The sequence below is a fragment of the Thunnus thynnus genome, chromosome 4, assembly GCF_963924715.1.
Source record: "Thunnus thynnus chromosome 4, fThuThy2.1, whole genome shotgun sequence".
In the NCBI taxonomy this organism is placed as follows: domain Eukaryota; kingdom Metazoa; phylum Chordata; class Actinopteri; order Scombriformes; family Scombridae; genus Thunnus; species Thunnus thynnus.
This window is the reverse complement of record NC_089520.1, coordinates 21,272,565-21,297,182: the sequence shown is the minus strand read 5'-3', so window position 1 is coordinate 21,297,182 and position 24,618 is coordinate 21,272,565. Positions and strand designations below refer to the sequence as shown.

General features: G+C 39.7%; 1 protein-coding gene across 3 annotated transcripts; it reads left to right on the top strand.

Moving 5' to 3' along the window:
* The first annotated feature begins 41 nt into the window (after nucleotides 1–41).
* On the top strand, nucleotides 42–19,193 carry eefsec (eukaryotic elongation factor, selenocysteine-tRNA-specific). 3 transcript variants are annotated; one of them, XR_010928166.1, is made up of 8 exons: nucleotides 42–852; nucleotides 2,825–3,032; nucleotides 3,287–3,383; nucleotides 3,783–3,947; nucleotides 5,266–5,907; nucleotides 8,078–8,234; nucleotides 10,146–10,629; nucleotides 10,862–10,966. XR_010928166.1 is itself a non-coding variant. In XM_067587453.1 (7 exons), exons 1-7 carry the CDS (start codon nucleotides 549–551, stop codon nucleotides 18,506–18,508), a joined length of 1,593 nt encoding a protein of 530 aa, XP_067443554.1. In that variant the 5' UTR covers nucleotides 42–548; the 3' UTR covers nucleotides 18,509–19,193. The 3 variants fall into 3 exon arrangements, 2 of the variants coding, with proteins under 2 accessions (XP_067443554.1, XP_067443552.1); XM_067587453.1 differs by lacking the exons at nucleotides 10,146–10,629; nucleotides 10,862–10,966 and adding an exon at nucleotides 18,489–19,193; XM_067587451.1 differs by lacking the exon at nucleotides 10,146–10,629 and having other exon boundaries at nucleotides 10,862–11,582.
* The last annotated feature ends 5,425 nt before the right edge of the window (nucleotides 19,194–24,618 follow it).

The window sequence follows — 24,618 nt, the reverse complement described above, 5'->3', positions numbered from 1 at the left end:
ATTAATACAAAATTTTAATTGGCTAAAATTCACGTCAATCATTTCCACCCCTCAAAACCCCACCCCCAGAGTTTTCATTTCCGTTTGTGTTTCAGTTGCTGTGTCGTAGTAGAAACCACTAGAAACTTGTCAGTGACTAAATAATAGTCTCAAATAAGTGTGAAACATAGCAGATAGAGGGTTTTCATCGCCATTCCCACATTTTATATTTACGTTTTAAACAAATAGCCATTACAGTTACTTTTGTTAGCTACTGATAAAACGTTCCGCTTTAGCATGTTGTTGTGCTGAGGATGGGAAGCAGGGAAGACGTGTCTCTCAACTGCCGAAGTAAAGTCTCATTTATAGTTCTCTATATTTTGTAAGCCACAAAGTAATTAGAACAGCGTATTGCTTAAAGTGTTTCGGTTATAATTAACGAATGTCACTGAACGGAAAGTTTGTGAGTAGCAGCAGTAACACCGCCTGATGTTTTCTCTGTAACCGTTAACTGAGACCAAAGTCTAACTCAGTCACGCCAGTTATAATCATTACAACAAACTGGCAAAATGTCAGACTCTGCTGACAGTCGGACAAAAACGTTAAATTTCAACATCGGGGTACTCGGACATGTCGACAGCGGGAAGACGTCGCTTGCCAGGGCGCTGAGCAGCACCGCTTCCACCGCCGCCTTCGACAAGAACCCGCAGTCCCGTGAGAGAGGCATCACGCTGGACCTGGGCTTCTCCTCTTTCACGGTGGATCTGCCGAGTCACCTGCGGGAGAGTCTCGGACAGCAGCAGTATGACAGCCTGCAGTTCACCCTGGTGGATTGTCCCGGACACGCCTCTCTGATTCGGACTATTATTGGAGGTGAAGTCTATAAATTATGTTCAATTGATATTTATAATAATGATAAACTTTATTAGGTACAAGGTGCTCCAAAAAAATATAATATCATAAAATATACAGAAAATGCAATACGAACAAGGATCTCATGAAGTGGTCAAACATAGAGAGATAAAACAAAATATAAATATAACAATATAAAAACATTTGTGTAGGCATTATGAAAGTAATGGGTGGATAGTATATAGTTATATAGTGTGATGATACAGGCGACAGTAATCAATTACATCCCACCAAGTACTCTCAGTTGCCAGTTTATTACTCCCACCTAGTCAATAGTGTAACACAACAGCTCTAAATTAAATCCTGATGAAAGTTTTTCAGAGAGGTTTTGATCCAACCTGATGGTCATTTTGGAGGCTGTGGTGTGTTGCTGTGGAGAGGTGTTCCTAAATTTTTTCCACTCCATTACATCAATGAGTTTAGAGTAAACATTACCCCTCAGTGTACTGAACATTGTAACTTTAATGAAGCTAGGATGGGTGGCTTTTGTATTAGATTGCATTAGTTTAAGCTATGTGTAGCTAATACACTGGTAACTGAGTGTATATACAGCTTTAGAATAGTAGCTATCAAATCACATAGTGCTGTATTTCTTCACTGCATAATAAATTACTCTCACTATCAGAATTTGATAGACACACAACGATACACTGCAACAGCAGCATCTATGAAACAAAGCGCATATAGTGGTAGCATTTTTGACAGGCACACATCTGCATGTAGCCTATGTAAAAATCATTCAAAACAGCCACATGTAAATCTTTTCAAGAGTAACAGAAAACTCAAAAAAACAAATTACTTTGCAAACAGCAAACTGTTTTGTAAAGTCCACAATTAACTCAAGTACAAATACTGCTTGGTACTAGTGTATCATTTACATATTTAAAGAAAGCATAGTGCAATAAGTACCAGTAAATGGATAACATCTCACTATAGATCATGACATGATAAATTGCGGTATTTTCCATCTTTTGTGCTCAATGTGCATATGTAGTAGTAACAACTACATTTTGGCACACTGAACCTGAAGTTATTCTGTGTAGAATGATAAGTAGACCTCTGTCACACTCAAATTTTACATTCCCAGCAGAGGGCGCCTTCTCTCTGCAAGTAGTTTGACACATTATGACATGTTGAACTGGACCGGGAGTGAGGAGAAATGACTACAGTGGTGAGGCACTTAGAGAGTGACTACAGGTCACTAACTCAGAGGGACATGGTGTATTACCTGCTTTCTCTTTTAGTCCTCCCTCTCATTTGTCACACACCTGAACACATTAGCTCCCACTTTTTAAAATGTACAAAGCATTAACAGATAATAGGCAGTCTGTGGGTGAAGTAATCGGTTTGTTATAGAGGCACTCAAACACTTAATGTTGCCGTGTCATGTAACCAACATACTAAATGAAACCTATGAGCCAGTGGGGTGGCACATGCTATAGATTAGGGAGGAAGGAAAGTGCAGGGATCGGGGTATGTATTAAACTTCCCCTCTTGTCCCAAGTGGGGAGAGCACAGGAAAGAGAGGGAGCCAAATGGAAGGAGAGAAAAGAGGGGAGCACAGGAAAGAGAGACTGCCAAAGTCAGGAAAAGAAAAGAGGGAAAGGAAAGACAACCAAGTGAGCCGCAGCTCTAGTTTCAACCCTCTAGCCCTTTACTCTCTCTTTGCTTTTGTGCACCCCTCCCCTAATTTCTCTTCTTGTTCTACTGTTTTTCTTGGGTGTCTGTGTCTGTTCCTGTTTGTATTGCTGTTGTCGGCTTCATAGTCGATATCACACTGAGGTGGATGAATTAATAGACAAAACCACCCAAACCTTTTCTCTTTTTTATAGGATGCCATATTAAATTTATACAGATGAACAACAGGAATGTTAATTACTGTGCTATGTTGGTTTTTATTGCATGTTAGTAATATCTAGTATCTCTTTTCTAGGGGCTCAAATCATTGACCTGATGATGCTGGTGGTGGACGTGGTGAAAGGGGTACAGACTCAGACTGCAGAGTGTCTGCTGATAGGAGAACTGACTTGCCCTCGCATGGTGGTCATCTTGAACAAGATTGACCTACTGCCAGCCAACAAGAGACAGAGTGCCATCGAGAAAATGACCAAGAGACTGCACAAAACACTGGAGGGCACCAGGTCTGCATTTAATACAAGTAAAATACTTAATCTGAAGAGGTGTAAGAGGAAGTGAGTGTAAAATCTTGGCCCAGACAGTTAAGTAAGTTAGGGCATCCTGCATGCCTCCTTCAATTTAATCTCTTGTCAAACTTCCTCCATCCCTAACCATTCTGTCTCCCTCTCTGTTTTTTCAATACAAATAGTTAATTTTAATCATTACTTCAACATTAAAACATGAAGTAATTTCCACATGACTGTTTTTTGTTGCCCAGATTTAAGGAGTGTCCAGTTATAGCTGTGGCAGCGAAGCCTGGAGGCCCGGAGGCTGCTGACACAGAGGAGCCACAGGGAGTGCCAGAGTTAATCGAGGTAAAGTCTGGAAACACACTGGAGCCCTTCTGTTGTTATTAATGTTGCTCAAAACAGCACAAGTTCTTACTTATGAGCAAATGCTATTTGTCAATTAACATCAATAAGATAATAAGAGTAGTTCTCACCTGTGTGTACTTACTGTCCAATTAAACATAACAACAGAATACTTTCTTTGTTTGCAGTTTGTATTGTACTTGAAAATTTTCAGTGCTTATCGGCAAACCGACAAAGTTGGTGTTTGTTTATTACTTAATTGGTATCTGGGTTCATATTTGTGTATGTGTGTTTCTGTTTCTCGAGAGTCACACACGTGCCCTTGCAATAGTGCGACACAAGTTATCTTTTCATGTGTGAATAGGTGTTTCTTACTTATTTCCTTGTTGGTTTCTGTCTCAGCTTTTGAAGAAACAGACATACCTCCCTCAGAGAGACCCCGGAGGTGACCTTCTGATGGCTGTGGACCATTGCTTCTCCATCCGCGGTCAGGGAACAGTCATGACAGGGACCATCCTGCAGGGGTCACTGGCCATCAACGACACAGTGGAAATCCCAGCACTAAAGGTACATTTCAAAGATTGGGCATGAATTCTGAATCTCGGATATTTACAAGCAGACAACATACCCGAGTGCTGGAAATGCTTTTGTGGAAACCACAGCGTTTCGGAAGTTCAGAAGTTTACTGGATGTGGGCAGACAGAGGGAGGGATGGCCGAGTGGGTTCAGAGGATGTGTCAGTTTAATGTGAGGGAAGGATGAGGGGACTTGGGGGGTGGACTGGCAGCACAGGAGTTTAGTAATTTAGACCAGATGCAAACTTTCAGCCGGGCTCAGCAGTTTTGTCTGCAGTTATTATATTCACCTCTTGGTGGCAGCAAATGGCTAAATGATCAGTCACTTGTGACAAAGCTTTGATCTGAACCACTACTGTTGATTTTGTCACTGTCTGATAAAAGACAACAAAAACAATTAGAAAGACATTGTCGTATGCCAGAAACAACAATCACTGATGGATATATTGATAGATAGTCAGATCGGTATCTTTCAGTTGTGAATTTGTATACTTGTGAAATCAAAACAAAGTACATCATCAGCTAATAATAAGTTTTTGTCAGTGTTTTACATTTTTAAATACATATTCAAATATGATTTTTTTTTTCACCAAAACACTGACAGTTTTCCAACAAATAAACCACATACAATAGTTTGCACTTCACTAAAGCTTTGTGGGATTAATTGACAGTAAATACATTTGGACATTGGCATAAAAAGCATTTTATAGAAAGCAGCATTTTGACAAATGGTTCTGTTATCTTTTAAAGACACACGTAGCTTAAGTGGTTATGCATGTTCAATAAGCTGTTTACTTATGTGCATATTTTAATGATAAAAAACCTGACAAAAGTACTAAATTGAGCCTTTCCCTTAAATATGTTATAAATCATCTCTGTGATGAGGATATACATATATATGTATATATATATATATATGTGTGTGTGTGTGTGTATATATATATATAAAATGTATACACATACATATATATAATTTTTTATTTTATCACATGCTGTATTCCATGTTTAGTTGATTTAATAGTAACCTGAAGAAATGATTGAAAATGTTAAAGAAACATTTAAATATACATAGGTATTAAAATCAACTTATATTTCCCATTTTGTGAAAAGTGAGCGATGAACTTTTAGCAGCAGAGTTCCAGTGTACTGCAGTATAGTGTATTTATGCAGCTTTTGCTTTCTCTTGTATCTGTGAATTGTATAGCTTTCCAAATCTGCTCTGTTAAAATTGTTATTAAACTGATTATAGAAATCTATGTTGTTTAAATTGTGTTTTTTATTTACTGTACTTCTGTGCTCTCTGACATCAGGTGACCAAGAAAGTAAAGTCGGTGCAGATGTTTCGGAAGCCAGTGTCTGGGGCCATGCAGGGAGATCGTGTGGGCGTGTGTGTGACACAGTTTGACCCTAAACTGTTGGAGCGGGGTGTGGTGTGCACCCCTGGCTCCCTGCATACCCTCTATGCAGCTGTCGTCTCGGTCAGGAAGATAGGCTACTTCAAGGGCTCTCTTGCCACCCGTGCCAAGTTCCACATTACAGTGGGGCATGAAACAGTCATGGCGAGGGTGACCTTCTTCGGCCTGCCACCTGTGGGTGTCTCAGAGCCCCCTTCAGACACTAAACCACCTCCAGAGCCGTGCTCACTAGAAACACCCTTCACCTTCGACAGGGAGTACTTCTACCAAGACGCATATCTCACCGGTCAGGGAGAGGCGAGTTCAGGACCCGACTCAGAGCAATGGGCTTTGTTAGAGTTTGAGCGGCCAGTCACATGTCCCTCACTCTGTCTTGTGATTGGCTCCAAGCTAGACACAGACATCCACGCTAACGCATGCCGTTTGGCCTTCCAAGGCCGTCTGCTGCAGGGGTTTGAAGATAAAGGCTATGCTGAGACTGCCCTGCCTCGCCTGCGCATCTACAAGACCAAACACAAGGAGGGACAGGTGGAAAGGGTGAGTGGACACTAAACAGTTTGTCTGTTATTAAAAACGGTCTTTTTCTGACTCTCCATTGTTCTGCTTAACCTTGAACGTTGCCCTTGTTTCTCTGCCCTCTTTATCACCTTATGCTCCGCTCTGATTCTTCTTTGGATGTTTCTCATTGCTGATGGCACTGGAGCGTGCCTCTCAGACAGAACCCCTATTGTATATTCATAAACAGACACGTACACACAAACAAGCATGCATATGCAGCCCTGGTGAGCACTGTTTGAGGCATGGGCGGGTATGCATGCCTTAGCATGTGCTGTGACACAGAGGTGTGTGTGGGTGGCCGTCTGACGCCACTCGCCCTGTCTAGCTGTCAGAGGCTGGTGCTGTTTGGACACACCTGAGTGGCATAGGAATACCCACATGACTCTGTGAGTTCACCTGACTCCCTAATTCTCTCTGGGTCATCATGTCTCTCTCTTGTTCTACTCCTCTCTCTCTCCCACATATTTTGATTTTCATTCTTGTGTGATTGATGTTACATTCTGTCCTGATTTACAGGTCATAATGATCCATATCTCATCTAATCAAAGTCTGTTGTTTTCTTATTGACATCAACATCTGATTTGACAATTTTTCAAAAGTTCTACAATGTCCAATAACAATCTTTAGGATTTTATCGATACCTTCTGTCCGATACTTGATACTCTTGTTTTTTTAGTACTGTGCTAAACAAAACGAATACATTTAGAACAGGATACAAATTTATATTATTTATGTACTTTTATGTGACAAAATATTGTTTCTAGAGCAGCAACAGCAATGTTTATGACAGTAAAGTTACTATATAAACTCAAAAAAATATCCCTGTAAACAAAATCTAAATAAAATGAATAACATTCCTGACATCAAAACACTGAGTGAAGATTAAAAAGAATATAGAACATAGAAATCAGCCACTATCACTCTTACTCTTTACTGCTAATGTGGCTTAGTTTACAAGAGTTTGCTTAATTTTAAGATACTGTACGTGGCTAATTTGGCTAAACAGTTTGGCTATAGACAGCCAGTTTCTGTTTTAGCTTGTTCATAACAGTTTTCTATTTGCAACAAGCTCACAGTTGAAAACATAGCTTTTCTGCATGTCACTCCCTGGTTTCCTCAAGGACTGATAAAAGAACTGAAAAAATCTCAGAGTTCTTACAAACTTTGAACCAGTTTCTATTTAAAACAGAGTTTCGGGATTCATCCCTATCTGTATGCGCACTGAAGGTGTTATGACACTTGTTTATTTTACAGTGTACAGTGAAGTTTCTTTGTGTGCACCCTCGTGCAGGGTCAGATTCAGGTCGGGGGTCAAGTGTGTGAACTAGTTTCCTGCTGTTAGCACCTCAGGCTGTTGACAGCTCCAGTCAGTGACTCAGGAGGAGAACAGCGTGTGCAAGAGGTCAGATCCTGGTCATGTGACATTACATTTGTTGTTTATCTGTCTCCCAGAATGAGTCAGTTATGTTATAAGACTTAAGAATTCCTCTTCGTAAAAGACACATTACTGGCATTGTTCAGATATGACGACCTCGACCAGTCACAATTCATACGGTCTGTCAGACGTGTATAGCAACTGTATTTTTTTTATCAGCGCATCAGTCACGCTTGAGGGACGTCAGGGTCAAATGTTCAAGAATGAATGAGGGTTAGGCAGAAGAGAGAGGAAGAGCTGGAGGTGGAGGGCTGGGGGGGGGGGTGAGTTGGAGACAGAGCGGTGCCCTCCTGTTATCAGATTAGTGGCGGGTAAGATCGACTTAGTGATGGATGATAAGCAAGAAATACAAACAAATATAGCATAAAATGTGCAGGGGGATGAAAGAGAGAGTGCGAGACAGCCAGGCGGCGAGCCTCGAAGAATGCGGCTTACAACGAGCAGTGCAGTTGATGGGGGTACAGGATGGAGGGTGCGCGGTTCTTCCTCATCCTACCCTGATGAAGGAAATCATGGCAATCCACAAGATCTAGTCATCGGAGGAAGGAGCCAGGAAATCAGACTAAAATTCATCCTGACATATTCACAGTCATAATTAGATCATATGCTTTCCCACCATTTAAAACGTACTTCTAATCACGTTTTGTGCTTTCATTCTATTTGTCATTAGTGCTGCAGTTCATAAGTCTCTTTCCCTCTCTCTCGTGCTCTCAGGTGACTGATGATTATACTGTGATCGGCCGCAACCTGTTCAAGAAGGAGACCAACCTGCAGCTCTTTGTGGGGTTGAAGGTCACATTGTCGACAGGTGAGACCGGTGTTATCGAGGGCGGGTTCGGACAGAGCGGGAAGTTTAAGATTCGAGTACAAGGTAAGGATTTATCAGATGCATTTCGATTATATCGCTTAGTTTGACACTAGGCTGCATAGATACTGTACGTGTCCCTCTTCATCACTACACACATCAAAACTTTCTCCGTCTGTCCTTGGATTTTGGGGGCTCTGCGGACGGTTTTCAGGATGTGGTAAGAGTGGTAGGCCTGACATCCCGAACCACATTCCCAGGATTCCTCTGGGGATTGCCTGTGTTCCGGGGGAAGTCTGTTCTGTGTTTATTTTACCTTCTGTTGCTCCAAACCCACGGCTCCACACCGGGAGGGAAGAGAAAACAAAAACATTTAGAAAGAGAACCTCACCTACATCCTCTTCACTGCCTCACACTTGCATACTCGAAGGTCTCTTGACATACGGATACACACATCCTCATGTATGAACATAATGCAGACATTCAGTGGTGTTCATATGAGACTCCGCCGGGCCTCAGGGGGAAGATGGCACTACTCTGCTGCTGATTAGGGGTTTGTCAGACTGATACAGAAGGATGGTATTTAGTTGTGATAGGTTTTAGCCTTTTGAAAGTTCTACATTTGAGTAATGGCATATATAATTGTATGGGTGTTTTCTTCTCTTCACACAAACATGCATAAGATAGAGAGAATGAATGAAAAAGTGGAGGACAGTGTCTGCTTTCATGCAGATTTCGCTGCCAAATGCTTTTCTGTTTCTCATATCTGCTGTGTTATTTATAGGACTGCAACTAATGATTATTTTCATTATCGATTAATCTGCCGGCTATTTTCTTGATTATGCAGTTAATCTTTGGTCCATCTGTCAGACAAATAGTTTTTTAAAAAAGCCATCACAATTTCCTGAAGCCCAAGGTGATACCATCATATTGCTTGATTTGTTCAACCAACAGTCCAAAACCCCAAAATATTCATGTTACTATCATGTTACATACAGAGAAAAGCAGCAAATCCTCACATTTGAGAAGCTGGAATCAGAGAATGTGTGGCATTTGTGCTTGAGGAGTGACTAAAACAATTGAGCAATTATCATTATAGTTGCTGATTAATTTTATGTCAGTTGACTAATAGATGAGCTCTTGTTATTTCATCAGAAATAATGCAAATTTTAAATATTTACAGAGAGAGTTTTAAGAAGATCTGACCTCATCCACAGACTTTATTTAAGGCTCTCAGTTAAACAACAGTGAATACAATCAGTGAGACCGATTGTGATGTAGTACCAATGTTTAAATACTTTGCTAGTGAGACAAAAAGAAGTCTCTCAGTCTCTGTGACTCATCATAATCTCCTCAATTCTTCCTTTCTGCACCAGCATACATATATATATATGTGCTACCACATATGTAACTCTGTGTAGGCTTTATTACAATGACTGATATAGAAGTCCTAAGGAACTGTGCAACACATCAGCCAGTCATGGACTTCTTCATTAAAAGGATACTATTGTTGACTAGAATTTTTTAATGGGCACAAGGGACAGCGAGATTATCATTCCTCCATACTCTTATCTGGTGTTAGAACAGAAAACACAGTGGTATCATGCTGCCCCTCAAAAAATTAATTTGCTGCCAACTCGGCAGATGACCTGGTTTTATATGTAGTACACCAAACCCTATTTTTACCCATATTTGGTGATTGTCGGGTGTTAATTTTGGACTCTGTCAGATAAACACACTGTCTAATGTACATATGTCACTAATGCCTCGTGCTTCACATACACATATCTTGATTCTTAGGTTCTTCATCAGTGATTCTCCCATTACCTGCAGTCTTAGTCTGTGCAAGAATTTTATAATATAATGGAAGTTAATTTGAGAACAAATGTGTAAAGAAGTGGTCCTTATGTGTCATTTATATGTGAACACAAATCATTCAAGTTTGGGTGTGTGTGTGTGTGTGTCTCTTTTGTGGAGGTAAATGGACGTTTTCAGCTGATCATAGATAACAAGGAGAGATTTCTGGCGGCGCTGCAACCATAACAACCCTCACATTGGCATAACGATAACAAGAAGAATGCTGGCGCCGTTGTACGTGAGGTCAGACAGTCAGCGTGTAAAGCAATGAACCCAGAACATTGCTTACCTTCCTTGTGCAAAACCGCAAGCAAACAAGCAGCCAGTTTCCATACTCGGTGCACAAAGATATGATGGCATAGAGGAGTCTGTAGTGAACATCAGACAGCAGCTCACCATTCCCAGGAAACAGCTCAGTACAGCTGAGAACAAGGCCCGAGTGAAGGATGAATCATGAGTTTAAGTCTAAGCAGAAAGAGGAGGCACGATACTGCTGCGTACATGTCGGGATGGGCCAGACTAGTCTCAAGAGGCAACCGAAACATGGTTCTCTGCACTTTTCATCAGTTACATCAGAATGATGGAGGCATCAGTTGATCTTGAGGTCAGCGCACTGATACAGCACCTGCTGCATACATAACAGTGAAGAAAAGATCTCTATCATGTATCAGATATACCTACATACTGAGATTATTAAGTTGACCTAAGTACAGCACATCAGGATCTAGATTTGTTAAATAAAGGGATCTATTTATATAATGTTTCTTGATTGTTGTTTTTTAAATAATAAGATAACCAACCCCCTTGCTTGACCTTTCTGTTTATCTTTTCTTCAGAGGGTCTTCTCCCAGAAACCAAGCAGTTGTTATCCTCTACCTCTAAGAAGAAAGGGAAGGGGGGGGGCAAAGGCGGACCAGCAAACGAAGAGGAGCCCAAAGCAGATTCTCAGCCTGTTAGCATTCACCTGCATTTCAAGCGCTATGTGTTTGATCCCCATAAGAAGATGGTTCAGTCGTGACCTTTTGTTGCACAGCTTTCAAACTGACACTATGTGGCAGTGCTGGAGACGGGGGGAGAGGACAGCTTCAGAGGTCTTTTAGAGGTGAGGGGGATTCTGGCCTCTGTATCAGGGGTGTGCTAACTTTTGTTGCCTCTTTTTCTGGGGATGGAAACAGTCTGCTGAAATGCAATGATTGCGAAATGCTGAATGCGTGTGAAACAGTTTTTGTTTTATCTCCGTTTATGGAGATGGAAGCTGCTCTTCTGTTCATGATGCATTTGAGTTGTCTTACATAATCATACCTTAGTTCAGTTCTTTTGACTTGCTGCAAACCTTTCTGTCTGTAACCTTCTAACTCAGCGTAGCCTTAATGGGACTGATCACATGATCTCAGATTTAAAAAAAAAAAAAAAAAAATCACACAGGTTTCTTCAGAATTTCATTTTCTGTAATGGAAGTTGTAGAGCTGCATTTTTACCCTGGATAGCAATTATGTCGGAGTTCTCTTGAGTTGAAATTCAGAAAGACAAATAAAGCAAATCCATCCTTAAACTCCATTTCTGACTGTTATTTTCTGTGTGATCATTGGAAATGTCCTTCATCAAATGAGGTTATGATAGCAATGAATTTAGTTGTTGTCACAGAATAAGATTAATTCATCAGCAGCAATGTATAAAAACTACAGTGCTAGTCACAGTTTATATGTGCAGTAGCAGAGAGTTTCTGTATCAACATACTATATTACAGTTCCAATACACTGATTACATACTGAAACCAAAACCCTAACATGTGTGTAATCTGTGGTTCTCTGTGGTCGGTTTGTTCTGCTGTCATACATAATGCACAGCATAATGGGCACATTTTACCTCATGTCACACTCTGCCCAGAATCTATTCGATACATGTACAACCTGAGACGTAATTAACATCCATACCAAGCGTACCTGCTACTACCCACTGAGTCATATTACACTGTATTGCAAAAAGCAATGTCATTGCAGGGTGTAAGTTACGGAAATGGCATCTCTTTATTTATCAATTTGCTAAATTTGTACTGTTTGTACACTGTGTGTTCACTATTCTAAATCAGGAAAATATATTTTAAATTTCTTTTTAATTTCTCGAATAAGCAATAAATTAATCATCTTATTAAATTATTTGAATTATTATCATCTACTGTGTGCTTTACATTATTGCTCTCTATCATCATATGTTTTACATTTGTCATTTTTCTTTTCCATGTTTGATTGAGTAAACAATGGAAAACAATAAGAAATACCAAAAAATTTTTAACAATTATCATTGGTGACTGACGGTGTGATTAATCAGCCAGTTACTGAGAACTGTACAATGTGAAATGATCATGTCTCTTGTGTATACTGTATGCGTTTCCATCCTGTCACAGAGATGTTTTGGGGTGGGGCAGTGAGAGTGCAGGACACTCGGTATGTAGCGAATGATGTCAGCAAACTGTCCCTGTGAACAGCGACTCTATCTCAGCAGGAATCTGTGGAAATTGGAGAGAGAAGGAGGAGGGAGGGAGGAGCAGGAGCAAGAGGGGACACTGGAAGGATTGTTCCTCTGAGTGACAGTCCTTTTAGTCTTATCTCCTTTCGTTCCTCTTATAGAAAACCAGACAGGAAAAAATCTCTGTTGCTTTTTACTCCTGTGTCTCTCCAATTTCTCTTTCTCGCTCCACCCCCTTCTTTCATTCTCCATCTATTCTAGTTTTTATTGAAAACCTATTTCTCTGTCCGTTACTGGTCTCATGTCCCATCATGAAACAATAAAGGAAATCATTTTTAGGTTATTAAACATTTCCCTTAAAGTCTTAATTACATAGGCAGACCATGATGATGCACATCTTTGTGTCATTGCTGCAATATCATCAGTTGGAGATGGATATGAGTGTATTTTTTAAATTTAGCAACTAGTGTTAATATTATCACATCCAGATCTAACATCCTACTTTCCTCAAACAATAAAAAACACACCCACTGACGATACAAATTAGCTGAAAGCTACTGTCATGTCTTGCATCACAAGAGGAATATGTGTTACATCTTAACATAATTGTAAACACTGAATCAATTTTCCAATGCTTCTTTTTAGAAGATGATTATTTTCATCCTCCTTGTCTTGATAAAGATCCTCCTGCTTTTCATTAATACAGACGCAGGAGTGTGGGTGCACTGCGTTTCCCCCAGTATGTTTTAACATGCATGCTAATCCTGTTTGTGTGTGTGTGTGTGAGAGAGAGAGAGAGAGAGAGAGAGAGAGACACTGCAGTCCCTTCTGAGTTTAGGTGAGGAGGTTTTGGTGGACTGTATAATCCGCTTTTAGAGACGTAGCTGATTGTGGCAGGAGGAGACAGACAGGGAGGCTGTGGAACTGCAGCTGGGAGTGTGTTCTCACCTCAGCTCATCACACACACACACACACTCAGCGTCAATGAGACAGACACCTGACATGGGAAAGTGATCACCATTCTTGCTGAGACACTTTGGCCTGTATGTGAGGCCCAGTGCTCATATCTTTAACCACAATTTCCCATATGACTCCCTATAATTTTCCCTTTTTAAATTCCTCCTCTTCTCTCTATAGAGATAACACACACAGCTATGATGAGTTTCCTTCAGTACCCCTGTCCTTTTTTAGTTTTTGCTGGTAACCTTGAGGTCAGCCAGGAGTCAAAGGTCAACGTCTGAGCTCCTGAATGTTTATAGATGGGAAACGGTCATCGACGAGCTGAGATAACAGGTATCTATCTGTGAGAGAAAGAAACAGAGGGGAAGGGGATGGCAGACGGATAATTGACAAGGCAAAGGAGGAGGGCAAGAAGAAGAGTTTAAAATGTGGTTCAAGGCAGAGGAGATTGAAAAGACTAATTAACAGCTATTTGACTGATAAATGGGTGCAACATTAATTAACAATTTAACCAGTGGGGATGTGGTTAGGCTGCTTTTCTTATATTACTGTCTCACTCCAGACTATTATATGCCCTCCTTTAGAGTTTGCAGTGTATTTTTGCTCCAAAGCAGCTCATAAAATACTTTTTTCACATTTCTCTGGTTTTCTCTGTCCAGTTGTTGGTGTTGATCCTCACCAAGCTGCTATATACAATCACTGTTTTAACAGTATCACCTCCCTCTGACAGAGATGATATTTATTGCTGATTATTTGATGACAGAAGCTGTACTTTGCTATCAGACAGCTGCACCACACTAATGAGCACAGACACCGATAGAATCACCCTCGGCCCCCTCACTCCTCTCAACCCTCGCCTGCAAATATAATTAGCTGTGATTAAAATGGGCATTGTTTAATTAATACCACCGCAGCCCCTTTCAGTCGACTTCTCCATTTCCGGCACTGCTTATCTCCCACTCACCCCCCCCCCCCCCCCCCCCATCAGCTGTGGAGGTCTTTTTAGTTTTGTTTTTGACTTATGCCTGTGTGAATCGTGAGCATAAATATAGGTCTGCCTATTTGATTAAGCTATATGGTTAGAGTTTCTGTCACTGCTCTTAAAAATAGTTTGAAATTAAGTGTATCTCTAGTGTTGTTAGAAAACTCCACTAGTGAAAGAAGTAATTGTCCTGCATTCAAAAATTCCCTTATGTAAACATATGGAAGTATTTGCAGCAAAATGTACTTAATAGTAACACAGCATCCATTAATTATTCTTATATGTATTTGTATCATTATTGACTCATTATTCTATAAGCAGTGTTTTAGCTAGTACAGTGAGTGTTTAGCGTAACTCCTATATAGCCAGCTGGGTAGATTTATCTGCAGCTATACATCATATCGAATGAGCTTAGCATGTGGTTTGTGTGAAAAATCCTCATCTGCAAAGTAACTAAGGATTAAAGCATCCCATAAATCAAAGTATGATAAGAAAGTGCAACATTTCCCCCTTTAGTGCAGGGACATAGTGTAGCATATTTGAGAAAGTGTAAGGTTTCACAAAACTGAAGCAAAGTATTAACTGTATAGTGGTGTCACTTGTTTTCTTCAGTATCTTTGCAAGTAAAAGCTGCTGTGAAATAACTCAAAAAATATATTAAGAACAAAGACTTATTCACTTATCAGAAATTGCAAAAAAAAAAAAAAAAGGATTGAAAATTTATGATGTGTTTTCCAGGCTTTCGTTTCATAATATGAGTCAGTAAAACGTCAGCTCATAAGTTACCATAAAAAGGAATTTAAACAAATATCCTATCTGTTATCACTACTAAATTTGCGTGTTAAATAAATAACAGCTGAAAAGAAGGAAAATAACCAACCTGTGAACATCCTTGTCTTTTATGTTAGTGTGTCAGCCTCTTTACTCATAGTCCATCCCACACTGCACTCTGCTCTGTCAGTCTTAACTGGAGAGACTGGGTTCTGACAGTGGAGTATTTGTTGTAAATTGAGAATGATTTACATCTACATTTTTAATTTAGCTGACGCTTTTATCAAAGGGGTGTACATCTGATTATTATTTATTATTATTATTGTTACAAAGTGATGATAACAAAGAAGGAAACCAGCGAGCAGGTTTATGACTCTGTTCCATTCATTCCAAATAAACTATACTGCATGGCCATAATAAACATTTATTGATACATTTATTTTGAATTTGACTGCAGTCACCTTTAAATTCAGATAAACCTTCTAAGCTTCTATTTTGATACGTGTTTAAAAATAGTTGTTTTTACTGATGCACTGTGTTGTACTTCAAGAATAGCTTTTAGTCTAGTTGAGTTGTTGTCTGTAAAAATATTCTGTCTTTGTATCACATTTTTGAGCTTCATAGTGATTGTAATCTTTATGTGTGCCAATCTTGTTCTGTCTTATAGTCTTGCATTATCTGACATGACTTGTTCGGATCCTTGTATTTCCAATCACTATTGCATATGTTTTAATTTGGTTTTACCTTCTTGTTTTAGCAGCTCATGTACACAGTTAGGGTCTAGAGTTTTTAATTCTACCTCTGCCAATATTTTTAGTAAAGCTTTTAACACTATCCCTTGTGAACTAGAGCCTTTATTATCAGTGGATGAATATTTAACTAATCTCAAATTCCATCCTCTATGAAATTGCTCCATTTAAAACCAGGAAAACAAAACACATGTCCCAGCCATGGATAAATCAAAACATTCATACTATAAAACATAAATGTGGTAAGAAAAAACAACTCTAAACACATCTACTTTTCCCATCTCATTGGATCTAATATTTCTAATCCCAAGGTGCTTTTTAACATTGTAAGCCGTGCCGCTGATGCTCCCCCTGTTCCTTCTGTCGACGCTACTCCTGAAACCTGCAATGAGTTTTTATACTTTTTTACTCAAAAGATCTCCCTCATTCATCAGAGTATGACCTCATCTGTAGATCCCCCGTCAGTTTGTTTACCCACTAGGCCTAATGCTTCTCGATCTCTTCAACCTTGTCTCTCAACCTACACTGTTGGAAATTGTCAGCAAAATAAACCCCTCCCCCTGTCCTCTGGACATTCTCCCTCTTCAATTTTTTAAAGAAGTTTTTACCACAATTTGTCCTTTTATACTGAACACTTTAAATAGCTCCCTTTCTTCTGGTACTGTGCCCCATTATTTTAAAAATGCTCTTGTTCAGCCCATGTTAAAGAAACTCTCTCTCTCTATCTCTAAACTTCATTTTTTAGGCAAAGTCCTGGAGAAGATTGTTACAAATAAACTTTTAGCTTTTATAAATGAGAATTCTATGTTTGAATCTTTTCAATCAGCTTTTAGAGCTCACCACAGTACAGAAAATTCCCATGAATGACTTGTTTTTAGTTGCTGACACTGGATGTCCCTCCATTTTAGTATTTCTAGATCTCAGCACAGTGTTTGACACAGCTGATCACACCATCCTCTTGTCCCATTTAGAGAAATGGGTGGGCATCAGTGGCACGGTTTAAGTCATACCTTACAGACAGGACTTTCTGTGTTGGTATTATTGAGTCTAGGTCTTCCACCTCTAGGATGGATTGTGGGGTTCCTCAGGGTTCGGTGCTTGGCCCGATTCTGTTCACCATTTACATGCTGCCTTTGTGACATCTCAAAAGATCACACAACGCCAGTTTCCATTTTTACGCAGACGATACTCAGATTTATCTCAGCTGTGATCACAATAACTTCAATGAAATTTCTTCACTTATAAACTGTCTCAAGGACATTCAAAAGTGGATGGCTCAAAATTTCCTACAACTCAACTCAGAAAAGACTGAGATATTTCTTGTTGGCACTGACTCCTCAAACACTCAAATTAAAAACACACTAGGTTCATAAACTCATCTTATTACTCCACAGTGTAGAAACCTCGGTGTGTTATTTGACAGCAACCTCACTCTGAATGGCCACATCAAATCTGTCATACATTCAAGCTTTATTCAATTTAGGAAAATCTCCAAAATTAAGCCATTTCTGTCTACCAAAAACCTTGAAACAGCCATTCATGCTTTTATTTCATTTTGGCTAGATTATTGCAACTCCCTTTTTTCCGTCTAGAGCAAAAAGTCTCTCTCCTCTCTACAATTAATTCAAAATGCAGAGAGAGAGCACATTACACCTATCCTGTCATCTTTGCACTGGCTGCCTGTTTTAGAGTCTGCTGTCACAGGCCCTGAGGTCCTCAAATGCTGGTCTCCTGGTGGTACCTAGATCCAGACTAAAAAACAAAGGTGACACAGTGTTTCGCCATTAGTGCCCCCAGACTTTGGAACAACCTTCCAGAGGAAATTAGGAGGGGAAAGTCTATCTCTTCTTTTAAGTCTCTTCTTAAAACACACTTTTATAGTCTATACTTCCTGTGATCGTTCTATCTTAACTTTCCCACACCATGTGTTTGTTTGTATGCTTTATTACCGTCTATAATTTCTTGCTTCATTATATTACTGTTTTATTGATGATGCTATTTTTCTTGTTTTTATGATTAACACTTTGATGATTCCTGTTGTTTGTTCTTTTTACCCTGTAAAGCACTTTGTAAACCTTGTTTTGGAAAGGTGCTATATGAATAAAGTTTTATTATTATTATTATTAATTAGTTTTAGAAAAGACAGGAAATCGTGCAATCAGCTACTAAAGCCAAATTCTTTATTTCCTTTGCATATGAAAGAGGCTCATTAGCTGATACGTCCACAAAATAGTTGCAAGACGTAAGCAGTACACCATAATGAAAGAAAAGCCTTTAAGACCTCCATTGTCCTCCCATCACCACCGAGTTGTTTGCATATCTATTCCTGTCTCATTTACGCAGACAGGAAAAAAACGCCCATGCAAATTAGAGCTGCCACCTCAATAAAGCAACATATTGATATACTGTTTCCATATCCCTGACACACACATACACAACACGAATGTCACTGTCACCTGAACGTCTGGTATTGTATGACTGCCCTATGTGTTTACTGGCACTGTCATCCTCTCATCTTCTTCCTCATCACCTCAGGACAGGGGGGTGGCCAGTGAAAGGCAGAGACTGATGGCCAAAGAATAACAGCCGATCATTACAGCTGAGCTCAGCAGAGCCCCGTCGTCCAGGTCAGAGGTCACCTGCAGCATCACCTTGAAAAATACTATCCAGCATTCTGTCCGTCTGCCTGCAGACGTCATCTTGTCTCATTCACCTTCACATATAGAGGAGAGGAGAGATACATATAAACACACTCTCTGACCTGCGATTCCGACAAAGATTGAGGTGATGACCAAAAGCAGTGAGGATGCAGAGATGATTCAGTCGTCAGAGGAAAAGATCAATAATATGGAGGACACAGCAGTTACTTTGTCAGGCTCTACTCTCCAATAGCCCTCCTTCATCCCTCATCCTCCTTATACACGTCTTCATAAGAGAGCTGTCCTCTCTGTAGTTCACAGCAAGTATTTTTAATTCCATACAGGAGAACAAATAGCTACAAACTATTGCTGCGCTTAAGGAAAGAAAGAAAGCCATCTTTAAAGTAGCTGTAACTATTGTATGTATTTTGTTTGGTGTTGTTTCATTTTTCTAGAATAGTAAAAAAAAATTAGTTTCGACCAATAAATTGGCTGCTATTTGATTATTACCGATATATTAGTATCAACCGATACGTAAAGAGAAACTGTGGCTTTGAGGTATTTCAGAAAGTGTTGCCCTTACATAGTTTGTCCACCAGATAGCACTGAGAAGTTAATTTTCAACTGTAAAATTTCACACTCAGTACATATCTTGATCACAATTCTTTTAAAAACATTTTTAAAGGCTCTTCATTTAAATAAAAAATGTTATGTGTTTGTGTAACAAGACTAAAACTCTACTGCCATGCTAGTGGTTCTGTGAGCTGAAATGCTAACATAAGCATGCTAACGTGCCCACAGTGACCATGCTAACAGGCTGATGTTTAGCTAGTACAATGTTTACAACAACTTAGTTTTACATGTTAGCTTGCTAACATTTGCTAATTAGCACTAAACGTAAAGTACAGCAGAGGCTGATGGGAATGTTGTTAGCTCTGCAGGTATTCAGTCAAGTATTGGACAAATAAAAATTTTGACCTGATGGTGCTGGATGAAGGGTTAAGGGATCACCAAAGTTATTACAATTTTTCCGGATATGTGTGTACCATTTATCCATCCAATAGCTGTGGAGACATTTCACTCAAAACCACAAATGTCAACTGGTGTCAGTAGGGGAAAAATTAGGAGAACACCAATGTCAGTAGGATTCATCCTTTGTGGACCATGAATGATTGTACAAATGTTAATGCCAATCCATCTGATGGTTGTTGAGATATTTTAGTCTGGACTAATGTGATGGAACGACCAACAGACCAACAGACCAACAATCCCATCCCTAGAGCCAGGATGCAAGCATAGCTAAAAAGTGACTATTGTTGGATATATCGCTGGTTGAAACGATTGTAAATGTTATTGCAATGAACTATTTGTCACCTCTTTTTTGAATACCCATACAGACTAAAAGAAGATGCAGACAGTAAGACTCCAGGAACATCTTACTTTTCTCTTTTAATCTGTTTATTTATTTATGATCAAGCTAACTTTCCCTGAATATTGTGCTCATTACTGCTGCAATCAGCTCAGTGTAGCGCTTTAACTATTAAACCACAGGATTTTTGATATGAGATCCTGTGTAAGCACAAAAATGTTCTAATAATTATGTTAAAACAACAGGGTAATGAGTTTGAAGGAAAAGCCTGAAGCTGTTCCCTTTCAAGCATTGTGTTACTGCTGAGGGGACCCGATGCTGCAGGGAGGAGGCTTTAAAACTGGGGGTTCAGTGCAACTAAAATCGCTGCTAGTGGGGTCATGGGATGTGTAGGGTCATGTGAAAAGTCACTTCCACTCTGGATAACCTTGTAAAAGATGTCAAAAAGATGTCAACTATTCTTAAATTTTCATGCTTGTTTTGCAATCTAATGAAATGTCTTTAGGGAGTTTTGGGAAGTCCATTTGGCCTGCAGAGGTAGATGTTATGTTTAGATTAGTCACCAAACAGGATAGTCCTAAACAAAGAAACCACTCCTAACTCGCTCCTTATGTGTTGTGCACTCTATGTCTGTGTACGTTTCATAATCCACTGGGTCTAAAATATGTTAAGTGAATATAAACGTGTCTAAACAGTGTCTGAAATGTGAATACTTTTACATACTTTGAACTGTGAGTTCCCTCAGGAAAAAAAGAAAGAGTAATTAATAGCACCAAAATGTATTTTTCTTTCCTTTCGTGATACACAGAAGTGATTTTATAGTCACATGTCCAATACACCCTCCAATCACGCATGTTCAAGGTGTATTTCTCTCAATAGATGGTCCATATAAGCATTTCTTGCTCATTCAGTCTGAATACAACAACGCTGAGTTCCTGTTCCTGTATCCTCGCTGCTACACTGCTGCTTGCTGTCAGAAATTTGTTCCAGAGCAACACATGAGCAGATCCACACCGCCAAACTAAATATTATTGCAATAAATAATAACCTTGAGGTGAGTGTTCTTACTGAAATGTTAATCTTTATGGCTAGAAACTTAACAAAAACAAGCAGCACATGTCCTGCTACCTAACTTTAAGGCAATTCCTTGCTCAGCCTTGCAAGAGATAAATGAAAATGAAATGAAGTTTTTAAAACAATTTACACCTGCCTTATGTGATTTTTTTGGCCACTTGGCAGTGGAAGATTAAACACGACACTGACTTATAATCGATTTTTGAGTTAATATGGCGAACTTGTTATTAAACAAGGCAACATTATAATTCATCTGGAGTCATGTATGCGTATACCTGGTGAATGTAAGTCTCCTTTTAGCTCTGTTTATGGTCTCTGCTAATTCCTGGGGGAAATATCTGGCTCTTTAGTCGCTAAATGCTTCACTACGTTCACCAGCTAGTGCTGAACATCTGTCTGCTGTTTGGTGCAGGGCAGATAGTGTACATCGGATCTGCCTGCTGCTTCTAGAAATGGTGCTGATGAGAACAGTGAGAATGAACCAAAGCAGTAATATTGCGGGCTGTAAATCCAAAACATTGAGCTGAAAGATGCTAAAATGCACTGTAGTTACTATGTGAGACTCTTTTCACATACACGTAGTAACCTAATGCATTGTGAATATAAACTTATTTATTATAACAGCTTTAAATGTTTTTTAAAAGAATATTTATCAGGAGAAATAGGCCTTACTGATGACAACAGCAATATCCTTAAGTCCTGAGGTCATCTAACTGTGCAGAATGAATTACATTTTTATTTATGTTATTTGTTTAAATATATTTGAAAGCTGGTGCTGCTGCACTATCATGCAGAGGATTTTAGTGTAACAGAAAATCAAAAGCACACTTAAGAACCTCAGGACTGCAGCTTCAGGAAACCATGAATGGTTCTTTAACTATCAGTGAGAAACTGTTTACAGATTTTGAGGTTCTTCATAGAGTACTATGCTAACATACTGTGTCAAACCCACAAAAACCTCTAAATAACTTTCTTTTAAAGCAAACAGGAGGTTATCAGATTAAAGGATATTTATTGTGCCCTTAGGGCTGTGCTGTGTGTACTGTAATGGGCCAGTGTGTATACAGAGTTAATCCTGGACTGACAGGCGGGGACAGTGGGGTTCTGATGGGCCGGGGGACTCTGTGTCTGCAGGGGGACCCAAACATGGCTCTGGTTCTGTCTGGGACCCGTCTGAAAGCCCCGCACTGTCAGGCTGGCCCAAACACTGCCTGATGGGGCTTTTAGAAGAGCAGAGTGAGTGACGGAGGTTTAGAGGAGATCTGACACTGCAGCCTGTGGTGCTGCTGTTTATGTATGTATGCTATCCCTCCAAAAACTGTGTTTATGAAAACAGTGGCCCGCTGCCCATCAGATACGAGCTCCGGGGGCTGGGACAGAACTAAAAGGAGACGGAAAGACAGACAAAGACAGAGAGAGAGAGAAAAAAAGGACAGTAACACAAAGGGAACATATAAAAACAGGGCAGGGGGGTTCATTTGATGCAAATGTGGTCTGAAATAACTCTCCAAATCAGTTTTAGCAAATGCTCTCTTCATTAGTGTCTCTTTAACTCTTTATTCCTTGTCTTCTGCCCCACTTTGTCTCATCCCCTCCCTTTCCAAATTTTTGAGCTAAACACTTGCAAAAGTAGAAAGCCCTCTCACACTAATCCCCCTCCTGCCTTTAATTTGATTTCTTCCCTCTGTGTTGCCCCTTCGGTTGTCTTCCTTCTTAATTAGCTCATATCCCTCTGGTTTTCCAGATTGAGGGTGTTGACATGCACACGGCACAGCCCTAAATCAAATATATATATGTAACCCTTCCAACCACTAACATCACACACACAGTTTCCTACTTTTACTCCTCTCAAGGAGCCCAAAGCATTTTTGTGCCTCTTGTTTTTGGTGTTTATTCACCGGCTGCTTCAGTTATCTGTTGTTTTCTGTTTGAAGTGACAGATGCAGAGTGACACCACTTTATGATTATGATTATTGTCATTAAAGGTGAATGTCATCTACTATATTTGAAATAGCATTTGCATTTGTTTAATTTTGCATCATGTAAACCCAGTTAAAACACTTGGTTTTAATACTTTATTCATTGTTGTTGCTACGGATGCATTGCAGTGATGTATGTGAATAGTACACCCACACACACTTGTGTGCTCTAAGTTTACTTCACTTGTCCTTGATCATTTTAGTCTTATCAAAGGAAAGCGGAGGGAAAACTGCTTCTCAAAGTTCACATTTCAAATATTTTTTAATTGTTTTATGCAGCTTTCATTTATTTTTCTAATAATCCCCTGAGGCGGCTGGAAGACTGTTTACCGTCTTTGATTTGCAGTCCTGTAGCTTTTACTCCAAGCGTTAATTAACCTTCAAATGGAGAAATTACAGCAGGCACACAAGTATGCGCACACTCTTGACAACCACACACGCATACACACTCTAACAATGGCAGAGAGTTTTTTTCCCGCTTTTCATCTGAGATCTTCCTCCCTGCTTCTTTCTCTGAGTTTAGTTCATTCCCATCCTCTCTCTGACTGTCACACACACACACACACATACACATATACACGCACGCACAGACTTACAACGTGCAAGTCGACATTTATTCTCCCTTTCTCTTCCCTGTTCCTTTTGTGCACCAAAGTCTAACTCAATCTCGGCCTGCAGATTCTTTGAACTTCTGTCAGCACAAAAATAACATTACAGGTTCAAAGACAACAGATATCTGTTTTCTGCTCAGAAGCAGTTAATCTCCCCGCCTTTCGCTCTCTTTCTCTCTCTCTCGCCGTTCGTCTGTCTCTTCAGCTCTTTTTAGTTTCTATATGTCATCATGGTGTTTTTTTTTTTGTTCATTTCTCACATAGCTGGTAAAACATTCTATTATTTTGATATAGGCTCTCATTAGCTGTTCAGTTTAATTAAAAGAGCTCATTCATATGAAAATGGGAGACTGATAGTGATTTCCTTCCCTAGCAACAATCACTAACCTTGCACAGCAACTCTTAATTAGAAACCTTCTTGATTGACATTGAGCATGCACAATGCACACATATACACACATGCATGCATACTGGCACACCTTTTAATGCCAGTAATACTAGTAATATATCGCCTGATATTTTTAGACAAATCAATAAACCGTTGTCCCTTTTCCTGCTTTATTGAACAGTTTATTATCTGTATATAGTATATGCTATAGTGAACATTCTTTCTCCTTGCACCCTCTCCTCATTTGTTTTCTGGTCCTCATGTTGTCAGTGCTCTGATAGGTTAATTCATGCAGTGTTTACTGTCCCGAGAAGATTCCCATCAGGCCCTTTCTCTCCTCTGTTTTTCTTTTATCCCCCATTCCTTTTTTCACTGCCTCATCGCTGCATATTAATCATCAGGTGTGTGTACATAACATCATTGCACGGAGGCACAAGGCAGCGAGGAGACAACAGAGGAGCAGAGACCATTCGAGGGTGACACCGAACGGCAGATACAGAGACTGATAGCGCAGAACAAAATATCCCATTCTCATCTTTCTTCATCTGAGTCCACATCTGCATCTCAAAGCATCAAATGGCTTGTTTATTATGTTACATTTCTCT

Excerpts from the sequence above, each read along its gene's own strand:
- eefsec (XM_067587451.1), top strand. The coding sequence starts at position 549 with ATGTCAGACTCTGCTGACAGTCGGACAAAAACGTTAAATTTCAACATC. Across the intron at positions 3,948-5,265 it reads TGGAAATCCCAGCACTAAAG|GTGACCAAGAAAGTAAAGTC; the intron begins GTACATTTCAAA and ends CTCTGACATCAG. Across the intron at positions 8,235-10,861 it reads GTTTAAGATTCGAGTACAAG|AGGGTCTTCTCCCAGAAACC; the intron begins GTAAGGATTTAT and ends TCTTTTCTTCAG.